Here is a 12,875-nt window from a genome sequence, read left to right as displayed (position 1 = left end):
ATTTTTCTTTTATTTCCTATTAACATATTTTATTTAAACAAAAAGTGTTTTTTCTGTATCAAAAGCATTGTATTAAGTGAAAAAAAAAACGTATTTCTACACCTCTTTATGCGTCTAAGAAAGAAGTTGTTTATCTTTCCGGTTTTCGTGCTATGAAATTCTACAATTTTAGAAAAACCTTCAACTTCGAGAATATTTAGAAAGAGGTTCATCATTTATGTACATGATACATATGTATGTTATTTATTTAACAAATCGAGTCAGTAAATATTACGAATAAAGCATGTAAGTTTTTTACAATCTATTTAACAAAAAATTTAGGCATTCAGTCTTATTTACAATGCATATTATACAAAACAGAAAAAAACATGTTAATTTTATACAATTTTTAATGTATTCTATTACAAAAGCCTTTCGAATTATCAAATATATATAAAGGTAGGTAGGTTTATGAAATCTTATAATTATTCTTAAAACAATTTTTATTTGTGTTGACCTATACAATTTTAATACCACATGTCTGCAATAAATTTTACACCCAAAAATAATATCTGGCCGTTCGCAAAATGCGAGCTCTTTTCAATTGTGAAGTATTTAGTATATTATGAAACTTTGATTTTTGCTCAAATTTGATCAAATAGTCATATAAAGCAAAGTATAACTAAAATTAAACAATTACATTTAAAATAAGTTTAATCGATTATTTAAATATATAATATCAAAGGAATAGGTTGGGAAATTAAGTAATACCATTAGGAGCTCACACGTTTGTAGGCGTAGGTGTTACAGAGTGGTATTGCATCCAACACAGTCACAAAAAAGAAGACAAAGGAAACGTACTAAAATCTTGGCAATATTGACTCCACAACGATATTTCCATGAACACGTTTCTCGCGGACTGCGACAGATGACTGCAAATCATACTTAACAACTAGGCACAAGATGTGTTAACATGACTAATTCCTGTGACCATCGCTGGAAATGGGAAACTAATAAAATAAGCTCATTTACAAGTTCCGCAATAATAATGCACATTAAAATTGTTCTTTTGAATAATGCTTAGCACCATTTCAATGACTTTAAACAATGTTCTTTAGAAACTTATCACCACATAAGTATTAACGGCGATCTAAAGGGCAGAAGGTACTAGTGTTTATGAGTGCTCGCATAAACTAGTGACCTCTATTTTGCACAAAGACAAAAAGAAAGTTAGAAACGAGACTCAGACAACAGTTAAACGGAAAACTTGATTTTATAATGTGTAAATAAATTTGCGTTACATGATAAAACGCGATAGGACAATACTTTTGACTAAATTTCTTAATAAAATTTTGGTTCACCCAGCACAGATGATCTTCTCATACCTTTGTTAACATCTTAATCAGTCCTCGTAAAGTTTTTTTTTTTATATAGTTCACCTATACCTATGCAGTCTCACATTCAGATCTTTGGCGCTTCCAAATATAATTGATTGAATAATATCAATTTCATTCCAAGGCTTTCTGACAATATTTATAGTCTGTTTATTTATTTTATTTCAATAACATGTATTAATTTCCCGTTTTTCAACACAGGTATCACAAGTCACATCACAACACCATTTAAATCTGCACCTGCAGTTGACATTTTCCTTTTCTGATCTTTTGTTATATCCCCTGTTACAGCAGAGGAGATCACAACCATCCACTCCCTGAGAAGTAGCATTGCACTCTCTTCCTTGAGTACCCAGAGATCCTGTTTTATGGTTTGGCTTGCAGAAATCAGGAGATTCTTCCGTGTATACCAGATCAGTTTTGCCTGGTGGTTTTATTGTTGATCCTTCAGGTTTAAAGCTTTTCCCGTCATTCCCAGCTATGACTTTTGAGGCCCCGTCGAATTTATCCTTTAGTCGGTTTCCTACTTCTCTAAACTGAGGCATTTTATGCCAGCAAGTTTTCAATGTACATGAACCAGAGAGTCCATGACATTTGCACTCTGGCCGCATGTAGTTCTTGATTGCCTGGGGAAAATGTTTAAAATATACCTTCAATGACAAAATACGTAAATAAATTATTTATATCAGGAAACAAATTTGTATTATTTTGACTATTTAATGTATGATACTATGTTTTATTTGCGACACAGTTTATTTGTTTTTTTTCAAAATTTCAATAGAAGACATTTTCAATATTCCATCTGAAGTTCAGATAGTAAGATTTCTTTGTCACGCAGTATGTTAATAGTGTTGTTTATATCAATATAAAAATAACTGGTCCAAGAAAAGCGTCCTGTGGTACACCACTTGTTACTATAGTTTTTATTTCAATGATTTATTTTCTGTTTGTCATTTTCCCACGTTGAGCTGACTAGTACTTAAAAAAGCTACATAATATAATATTTATATTATTGTCGTATATATTGTTGTTGTATATTTAGTTATAAAGGTGCCAAACTTGATTGTTTCTTTGTTGTTCTCAATATGTGTTATTTTCTAAATGCTAATATTATTTACGTCCCGATTTGAGTTGTTTTAACTCCTGGGAATGTTATCCAACGTATTTTACTTGTAAAATACTTTGTGTTTTATGATTTATAAATAAAATAAAAAATTCAAAAAAATATGTCGTTGGATGTAAGTTTGATTTATTTTTACTCACCAATCTTCCCGCATTGTTGTTGTGTAGTTTGATGAGCGTCTTGATGTCACTTCTCTTCCTATATCTTGCATCCATGAAATCTCTCGATTTTCGGTACCCGAATCTAATATTGTCCTCACAACCCCCCCACTGCCAGTCCCCGGAAGGGAGATTCGCTCCTCCTCCTCCACCCACAGTGGGAGGTGATGGTGAGGGCATGCCAGGCGTGGGGGCGAGTAGCATTCCAGAAGATCTGCTACGTCCGGGCTTGTCGCAGGAGCACTGGACCAGATCCCCATTAGTGCAGGCACGGGTAATGGCGTAGGTTACTCCAGCGGATGTGATAGCATTCACAAACCCAGTTTCCCTCGTATCTAGGAAAAAAAATGAGTTTAGGTTTAGAAAAATATCAAAAAAGTTTTTATAGCTTAGTTTTTAAAACAAAAGTTCACTTTTCTTTTCAAAATTAAAAGCACACGTGCAAAGTGTTATATTTATTGTAAGGTCTTGTTAGTTTTTTATTTTTGGTAGGTGAAACAACAGTTACCCAATTCTATCAATTTTATTTCAACTCTTATCATATCACAACTTTGTACTGTTTTCAAAGTGATCTCATTTTGTTTTCACTACTCAAATATGAATAACTAGTTAAAAAAAGTCTAATCACGTTAAGAGGCACTGCTAAGAAAAATAACAACGCTTCTCATTTTATCTTTCAATTGGATTGTGAAGTTCAGTAAACACTTGGGAAGGTGCTCTGGTCTGAACCAGCGCAAATACGTTATGTGGATACTATTGTTAAGTTGTTTGAACGGTCGATGTATACTCGACCATATTTACACATGATTATTGCAATAAGCGAGCGATAATTTGCTGCGAAGGACTCCATAGAACTCTGTATTGAGAAAATGCGTTTCTTCATTTATTAATGTTAAATAAACAGAAGTCAGTGCGTTAACCAGATTGTTTGTAATCAAGCAATATTATAACAAATGTAATCACTATCCATCCCTTCCAATATTAAAAGAAAATATACCTTGTTTATTTATCCATATTAGTATTATAAATACAAAAGTATGTTTAATTGTTTGTTTGCGTTTCAATCCCGTTTGACGTGGTTTTATGCAAAAGGATACACGGAGATAACATATTCTCTATAGGAGTATATTGAGATAAAGATGGCAGCAGAGAATAGAAGGCTGTGGAGGACGAGACTCGGAATTTTGCTGCAAACCAAGCCCCAGGATTCAGACTGCGAAAAAGATCTGGAGAGCTGACAAGTCACTTGTTATTTTTGAACCCGAAAAAAAAATCTCACACCGTGTATTAATTAACATGTTATTTTACCTGATATTTGCAATCTACATTACGTAATAGTTTAAAAAACACATAGAGTAATGAGAACAAATGTTAAATAAATGAATGAATAAAATAAATAAATAACAATTATAATAAAGTATTATTCTAGAAACGTGTTGCATAATGCAGATTTTATTTACTATCACATTATGAACTGTAGAAGGCCCTAGAATTCTTCTGACAGTCCAGTTCGTGAGAAAGGATAAAATACACTTATTGACCTTCTCGATCGTTCCACTTAAACGCTTTCGAAATTTGCATCGAAGACAAAAAGAAATTAAATTTTGCGGGATAAAACAAAACCGTGTCCGGACCACACATCGACTGTCCGCTGTACGCGTTCTCACCGGTCAAGCTTTTCAGAAAGCCTTCCGTCGTTTAACCGCGACGTGTCAACACGTTTTATAAAAAAAAAGCACGAAAGACAATGCGGAATTAAGATTTTCCGTTAAAATTTTTCGTTCTTTACTTTCTTTGCACAACTACGCCTTGCCCACCTCATCGGAGGATAGATGAGACTTAGGAAGTGTACACGGAAAAATTGCTCGTTGCCAAACGAGAAAAGCTGCCCGAAGGAGCTCTCTGTAATCTGATAGTCTTGGCATCTTTGTGCTGAAAGAAGGTAATTCAGAAATAAAGTATATGCACTTCAATTTGGTAATGTATCCAAAATAAAACCAGTTTATTGGATTATAATTCTACTTTATTTTTTATGAAAAACCTTTTTTTTTGTTTGAAAATGTCCTAACAAGACGAAACGCGTCAAAATGTACCCTTTGTATATTTTATAAAAAATAAAGTAGAATTATAATCCAATAAACTTGTTCTATTTTGGATACATTACCAAATTAAATATGGAATTCTAGCAATTGTCTGCAAACACAATAAATATATTATGCACTTCATTGAATGGTGGCAAAAAGCACTACGGTGAAGAAACCGAATTACAGTATACAACACTTTTAACTAAAACCGAGAATCTCACCCAAAACTAGTGAGTCAAGTATTTTAGGCAACGCTTTTTTAAAAAAACGTGTTTTTTGGAAATAACTACTTTTTTAAAATACGTAACATTTGTGTAAATGATCATTTTTCTAGCACATGATTGTTTGAAATTAGTATTTAACATGTTTTAGTGAAAGTTTTATCAGCAAAATTCAAATATTATTTTAATGTACGTATACTTTTTAGACACATGACTTCATTTTTTTACACCACAACAGGTCAGAAGGCCATTAAAAAAAAAAAGTTTGATTTTTGTTCTCACCGGTCGAACCCGTAGCCTTCCTGGCCACTACTCAAAGGCCACTGATCTATTTAGTATCCACTCAAATAGAATAGTTTCGATACAATTTTTTTTAATTGTCACTTATATTAATATTTAGGTAAAAACTCAAAATACTTTTTTACAGTAAAAGCCAAGAATTCGTACGGAAAAATGAACGTTTTATTTTAGAAAAAAAAAAAAAAAAGTATAGTTCACTATGGGAAGTGTTGGTTTTAATGAATCTTTATTTTATTTGACCATTCTTAAAAAATGTTTTGCTTAGTGTCACGTTTTTGCAAGTTTTGTGTTGAACTCCCCTTTGAGAATTTTAACGGAGAATGGCTACAGTTTTCCAAAGATGAGATATTGCAGTGAATTATTATCGTTCAACTTGTACTGTAGAAATATACTTCAAGTATACTCATATCATATCATACTACCAACCATGTTTTGTAACGTGCTCGGTTGGCTTTTACACGCCCAGTTTGTACCTTGGGATTATTAAACTTGTTTTATTTATATTTTTTATCAATTCGGTCGCTTATTTGCGTCGAGATAATGAAACATTTTCCTATTAAACTTTCACTTATAAATTGGGAGTGCGATTTTTCAGCTTTTAATTGCATTCCAACCCAAAAATATTTTGTGTTTGTATTTTTGAAAATTCATTCACATGTTTGGAATTTTGAAAATCAATAATGTAATGCTCACATAATTGAATTTGCGTCAAACACGAATAAACTCGTCATTGTTATTTATTTTGTGGTTTATACCATTGATTACCGTACTTTCACAGTTCTAAATTAAACAGGTAGGACTTTTTATAAAAGTCTAAGCTTAATTAAATATAAACTTGAATTAATCAGAGAAAAAAATAATTTTACTTTGCAGATAAAATTGAAGATAAATTTTAACTTCCCGTCATACTTGAGGCCCAGGTACACCCATGAGGCCGACAGAGATCTCTTTTTTGTTCTGCCAGTTCTAGGACCAACTATCACATGCACTCACCTATCCCTAGGCTCCACAGATATGGTAATCAGTATATATTTGATTCTTGACTTGATAGTTAAAAAACTAGTCGAAAATAAAAAAATTTTCTCGCAATATAATAATAATTCTCAAACTTTTTTCAATGCTTAAAAATGTTTCTCTTTTTTGATTTTTCATATTCATATGTATATTTTTGGTTATTTATTTGTGTTCTCATTACTATTGTTATACGAGTAGATACGCAATTTTACTATGTATTTATCCATACATGTATATATATATATATAAATGAACATACATTTTTTTCTTCATATTTATGTTTTATGTATTTGTTAAAATCAATTTATGTCGTTTATGTAAAAATAAATAAGTTTGAAAATATTTCAATAATTCATAAATAAAAAAACACTTAATATGGGTTGAAAGTAGATACGAAACAGTTTGTGGTAAGTGGTAGTGTTGCGTACTCAAGGATCATACATCCTATGTTCGAATCTCGCTCTACTAGAATTCCTGTTTTCAAGCGCAGATATTACCGATTATACGAAAATGCCTCTGAAATTGAAATATTTTGATAAATTATAAGAACGGTCATATTTCTTATTTTATAATTTTAGAAATTGTTGGTAAATATAGAAGCAACGTTAAAATACAAAAAATTTACAACATTTCTTATAGATCAAACTATAAATAAGCCTTTTTTATCATTGACATAAATTATTTATTATAAAAATTTTGTTAATTTTTATCGCGCCGTTATCATTGGTGATGACTTTATGGGCGCTTTTTTTATTATCAAAGTCAATAGACTAACCTCTTTATGAGTATTTACCTACGTTAATAAAATTTACATTTAATTAATTAACATTTAGTAAAAAATACAAACCATGTTTATACTTCATAGGGTTTAGGTACATATGTTTGTACTATTTGGGTTTACATAGATTACATCTGAACAGAAGCACCTTACACGCAACAAAGAAGTAATTTCTCCAAAAAATATGTTTTTTTTTATTTCTAAAGAGTGATTGTGTTACCCGCCTGTTAAAGGTCAACTTTCCTACAGTAGAACAGGAGGCTGAGCTGAAATTGCGGCGTCTATCCGCCAACTTTTCCGGAATGCAGAGTTCCTTCAGGTATTAAGAAGCCGTGTCATACATTATCTTATATAGTACATCAACCGAAAGTTTGTTTTCTATTTTTTCAGGAAAGAGTAGCCAGTGAAGATTTTGAAGTAATAGTGTAGTACAATAGTAATTTGTTAAGCCAAAGATCAACATGGCAGTTTCATTCTAAATGGACTGCAATCGCTCTACTTTATACTTAAATTATGACTTTCTCTAATTTGCCGGTTGATCCTATTTCTCTTATTAGATTTATTAAGTATGTGCCTGCATCCATTGACAAATTTATTCAACGAATGCATTATCCTATTTTAATAAGGACTCTGTATCCCGATCAGGAAGTATACAGAGGTTGCCACGAGAGAGAGGTCCTAATGGCCACCGCATTTTTCCACCAGGAGTTTAAAGATACGAACTTGATTTATGGCATGCACTACCACGATAAAGCTATGGGCTTGTTTCACACCAGTCGAGGTTGTACAAACTCACACAACATGGTAAAATTAGGGATGATGGAATTTTATTATTATTATAGATAACTTAAATGGTATAATTTTCGTAATATCTGTATGCGAGAGGTAAATGACAGTTTTGCCAAAATCTCAATTTTGCAGGAGAGTCAAATCAGTGATTTTTTACACTTAAAACATTTTGTATTTTTCAATGAGAGGCTTCAAAGTAAATTTGTTTTCTAAAATATATTGATACACATTACAAAAATACACATTTTAAAAATCTTTGAGAGCACTGTATGTTTTCATATATCCTTAAGCTCTTATTTAGTGCTCTTTTTGTTATTAAAAGGAGTTAATACTATTTACCATGTAATAGAGGACGAACATTTTGATTTCGAGATTCAGACGAAAAAAAATATTTTGTCATCACACGCTACGGATTTATTCAAATAATTTAGAGAACAGGTGGGTTTTAATTTTATTCCAAAACATCACGTTACTCTCACAGTTTTGCACTACTATAGGAAGAGCATTTCATGTCATAGAACCCGCGACCGCAAATGCGCGTTCATTATCTTAACATTTTTATTTTATTTAAAGGAGACTCAAGTTATCCCGAAAAAGTAAATCGAGTACCGTTTAGTCAACTGGTTAGTGCGTTTGATAGCCACAAAATAAATAAACATTAATCAAACAATTAAAATTAATCCACCTTAGGTAACTTTATTGTGCAATTTGTATTTGTACGATCCGATCCGTCTGAAATGGGCCATACGCACAAAAAGTCAAGATTAAACACATGACGCAGTAAGTATGCAGAAGCATAAATAAGAATACCAAAGCGATATCTAAATTGGTAAAATGACAAAAAAATACCCCTTTTTGTTTACGAAATTCAATCAAGGGAAGATCAAATGAACTAGACGTTTTCTGTTTTTTTATTTTTTTATTTACATAATTTACTGCGGAGATGGATAGTATTTTTATAAAAGTTTAAGCATTTGCATAGCTTATGACCGGGGTTTAGCTGGTGTTTTACAAACTACGGGACACAAACCTGACTTGAGAGAAGGCAAAAGAGTTAACAGCTGTTAATGGACGCCATACGCTCTTGCTAAGAAATACAACAAAATATCAATTTTGGAAATCACCACAGAAAAATATTACGCTTTCATATCAAGACTTAGACGTAAATAAACCAATCGCAGTTTATTCAGAAACCTATCGTAACTGCTTGTTGAGAGATAAAATGGATAATTGCAATTATCCACAGCTTGACATCTGATTGGCTGATTTACTGTTCGCGTCACCACCGTCTTGTGACAAGCTGAAACGTTCATAATTAACTCACCAATACTTTGTTTTAGAACGAACCTACTAAAAGACATACATATTTTTTAGAGTAAAATACATTTCGTATATCGTCAGTGATACTGGAATACCGCAAAACCTGTTTTTTTTACGAAAATGTTTTACTGAGATAAATGTGTTAAAGGGGCTCAGAGCCGTTAGGTTTTTATTATTGCTATTTTTAATACAAAAAATAAAAGTTTTTACAGTATTTTTGGCTTAATAAAAATTTAAGTAACATATGAAGAGTACGCTTTTCAGGATCCTATACCAAAAAAAAAATATTGACAGTTACTCTATACTACAGTATCAAGCACGATATGCTAGTATTCGTATAAATATAACTTCGTGAAGAATTTTGTACCTTGATATAGTTTTTTGTCGGCCTCGTGGTGTAATGGTCAGTGCATTCGCCTACCATGCAAGAGGTCTCGGGTTCGATTCCCGATATGGTTAATACGAAATATTATTTAAAAGGGTGTTTTTACACCATAATATTTCATAGTCCCTGGACTAGTACCTGAAGCGTAAGACTGATCACCTTACCTTCATGTAACAATAATGATCAAAATATGTTGCGATTGGTGTACCAATGGAGTGCCCTATACATCATTAGGTGCGGAAAGGGAATGGTACCAGTCCAGGGACTATGTAATATTTTTGTAATAAAATAAATATTTCAAATAACCATGTTGGGAATTGAACCCGAGACTTCTTGCATGGTAGGCAAACGCGCTGACCATTACACCCCGAGGCCGACGTAACTAACTGTTTAGTATTAATTTATTTTTTATGTAACCTTTTACTTATAATTGTACTTACTTGTATGTATATTATTGTATTTAAAACTTATATGTAAAAGGCACTAAGTGTCGTTTATGTAAAATAAAAAAATATTATAGAATTTTTTTATATTGGTTTACCGTACATTGTTTAGACGAAGACGAATAAAATAACGAAAACGTTTAAATTTAAACGGACGCGACGCTGATGTTCTTTAAATTTTCCACTTTTGCAAATAATAAGCTGAATGTCGTCGTAATGCAATCTTTAAGGCAAATGTGTGGTAAAACTACGTACGATACGTGCACAGTTGACGAGATCGGTGCATTATGTATGGTTGAAATAAGCATTTTTTCGACAAAATTAAGAAAGGAGTCTGCGTTAGTTTGGACATGTAGATCGAATAGACGGGGAAAGTGCGGCTAAAGGGGTTTAAATGCGAATGTAAATGCAGAAATCGAGAAAAAGCAAGCAAAACATGATATGAACAAATCCAACGAATAGATAAAGATGGACAAATCAAAAATCGGAATAATCGGAGCACGTACATGAGATTTCTGCTTGTAGAGGAGGCGAGGTCTGTATGCAAAGACAGAGTGATGTGGTGTTTTATCCTTTCTGCTTAACTCTATGGAGAAACGATGTTATGGTTTATTTATTAATCGAATATGTTTAAAAAACCGTCGAAATCTTGGTAAACCCAAAACAATACAAAATCTTACTCAATTCTGACATGTGATTTTTAATTATGGAATATTATTAATAAATATAATACTGATATTTTATTAACAGCTTACTTTGAGTATTCTTATTTATAAATTCAAAATTTAACAAACATTATTATTTAAAGTAACAAAAAACATATTTTTATTTCATAATTCAATAAATTTGTATTTCAACACATATATTTAACCTCAATCTTGAACACCCCTAATAATTTGCATACCTTGATAGTTACTTTCAGCGTGACAAGGACGCGGGATCTATTTCCAGTGTCAAGTGTAATTTTATCTAATGGGTCGTTTAATGGGTGAGGAAGACAGGCGATCACTGTACCGAGCAAGATGGAATTATTACATACATTGATCAGACGTTACCAACCAATGAGTTTGTAATTATGTACATTTTATCATGTGAAGAAAATTGAAAAAAGGACAACGTCGTAAATTGCTACTTTATAAGAAATGACTCGTGTGATTCTATAAAATGCTGCGAACGCCTAGTTGTGTTCCACTGGCAACACTACTGACCAGTCCAACTTATTAGCGTCCACGTGTCGAACCCTGGGCAGTTGGATAACACTCATTACGGTGTGATCTCAGCAGATAACTAGAGGATGAAAGGCGAGTTTCTGGTGTCTCAAAACTAAAACCAACCAGCTGAGGGATGGTAACTCCGACAGAAAAATATACCAGAGAAGGCAACGGGAAACCACTATGGTCATCTTTTCCTAGGAGCTTTATGGCGAGTACATTCACTAAGCCGTTCTCTTGGCCGCGGAATATAGGAGTAGCGCTGGACCGAGATGCTTTCGCTGGAGTGATCGCCAACGTCGGGAGACCTGGCAAGGCACCGTAAGAAGAAGAAGTATGATTTTTTTGTTTGGTTGTATTTTATTTTATTAGTACCTGTATTAATTATAAAAAAATGTATTTATCATCGTTGAAATAGACAGCATAAGTCCGTCAATGAATAAATGTTTATTCTTTATTAATTTGTTCGTTTATGCAAGTAATATCTTATTTCTTAATGTCAAACCAACAGAAAATACACTAAAATACAAAAAAAATACATTGTTGTGTATGCAGACAATTGGTAGAATTCCATATTAAATTTGGTGATGTATCCAAAATAAAATAAAACTCTAAATGTATTTTTACCTTAGTTGACTTTGAACATAAATCTTAGTTATATAATGAAACCTGTATAAAACACCAATGTGGAGTTTCAACTTTTTATAATATTTTTTTTAAAACTTGTGTAAATGAAATCAATATTAAAATCAAACTATGTAATATAATAAATATTTTAATTTTAAAGTCACAATCTTATAAATATTTTTAATTGATTGAAGGCTTTTCCCAATATACCCCTAATGTCTCTAATAAAATAAACCCGGTACCTCGACCCTAATGGATTTTTAATTTATTAAGTCATTCATTTAAAATTACACTTGTTGAAATATGAATGAACTTATTAAGGCTTTTTAAGCTGTGCTCATGTCAAGCCATAATAATTGACAATAAAAAATACATAATAAAATTAATTAGATTAAATTATAATGACATGTGATGCAATAGAATAACAATCCAGAAAAACAAGGTATAAGTAGTAAATAAAAAAAAATCCAAAAAACACAATGTAAAAAAGATAATCAGATACAAATATTAAAATATAAATTATACAAATTTAGATTCTTACATATTCAAATATACAAAACAATAGTATCATTGAAATCAATAGAAAAAGAAAATATATTTACAAAAACATAATTAAAATGATAATTGAGATATGGTTTCTGGAAACTCACTCTATACTTATAGTATACTATAGTAGGAAATAGGAGAAATAAATAATATGCCCAACAAGAGTGAGCACCAAATTAATAATATAAAAATACAGAATGAACAAACATAAAAATACTTAATAAAAATGTCAATTTTTGCTAATTGCTCATATCGAACTTTGACTTTGAAAAATTGATAAGCTTGTCCCTATCGATGTGCAGCAACCAATTGCAAACATTTTTTCTAAATACATTGGCACTTGTGGAGTTATTTATGGCTGCCGAAAGTTGATTAAAACATTTCGGAGCCAGGAAGGTAAAATTTTTTTGAGCTAGCTTTGAGTGAGTGGAAGGGCCAAGGTAATTAATCCTTCCCGCTGATCGCGTTTGTATATGTTTCTGTGTCCTGACTTTATCTACAGA

At 31.8% G+C, this 12,875-nt stretch overlaps 1 protein-coding gene across 1 annotated transcript in view; it reads right to left on the bottom strand.

Annotated features, from left to right (window-relative positions):
- Positions 1–479: 479 nt before the first annotated feature.
- The window catches only part of Wnt6 (Wnt oncogene analog 6), a 77,653-nt gene continuing 65,257 nt past the window's right edge, over positions 480–12,875 (bottom strand). Inside the window, exons 4-5 of the mRNA XM_088239120.1 lie at positions 2,637–2,989; positions 480–1,999 (exon numbers count right to left, since the gene is read on the bottom strand). Coding sequence (XP_088095246.1) covers positions 1,538–1,999; positions 2,637–2,989 — 815 coding nt within the window. The 3' untranslated portion in view covers positions 480–1,537. The remainder of the gene's footprint in view (positions 2,000–2,636; positions 2,990–12,875) is intronic.

The sequence above is a fragment of the Micrasema longulum genome, unplaced genomic scaffold (genome assembly GCF_059751315.1).
Source record: "Micrasema longulum isolate JH-2025_06_02 unplaced genomic scaffold, ASM5975131v1 h1tg000113l, whole genome shotgun sequence".
Classification (NCBI taxonomy): domain Eukaryota; kingdom Metazoa; phylum Arthropoda; class Insecta; order Trichoptera; family Brachycentridae; genus Micrasema; species Micrasema longulum.
The sequence above is the reverse complement of the archived record's forward strand: the minus strand, read 5'-3'. Positions and strand labels throughout refer to the sequence as shown.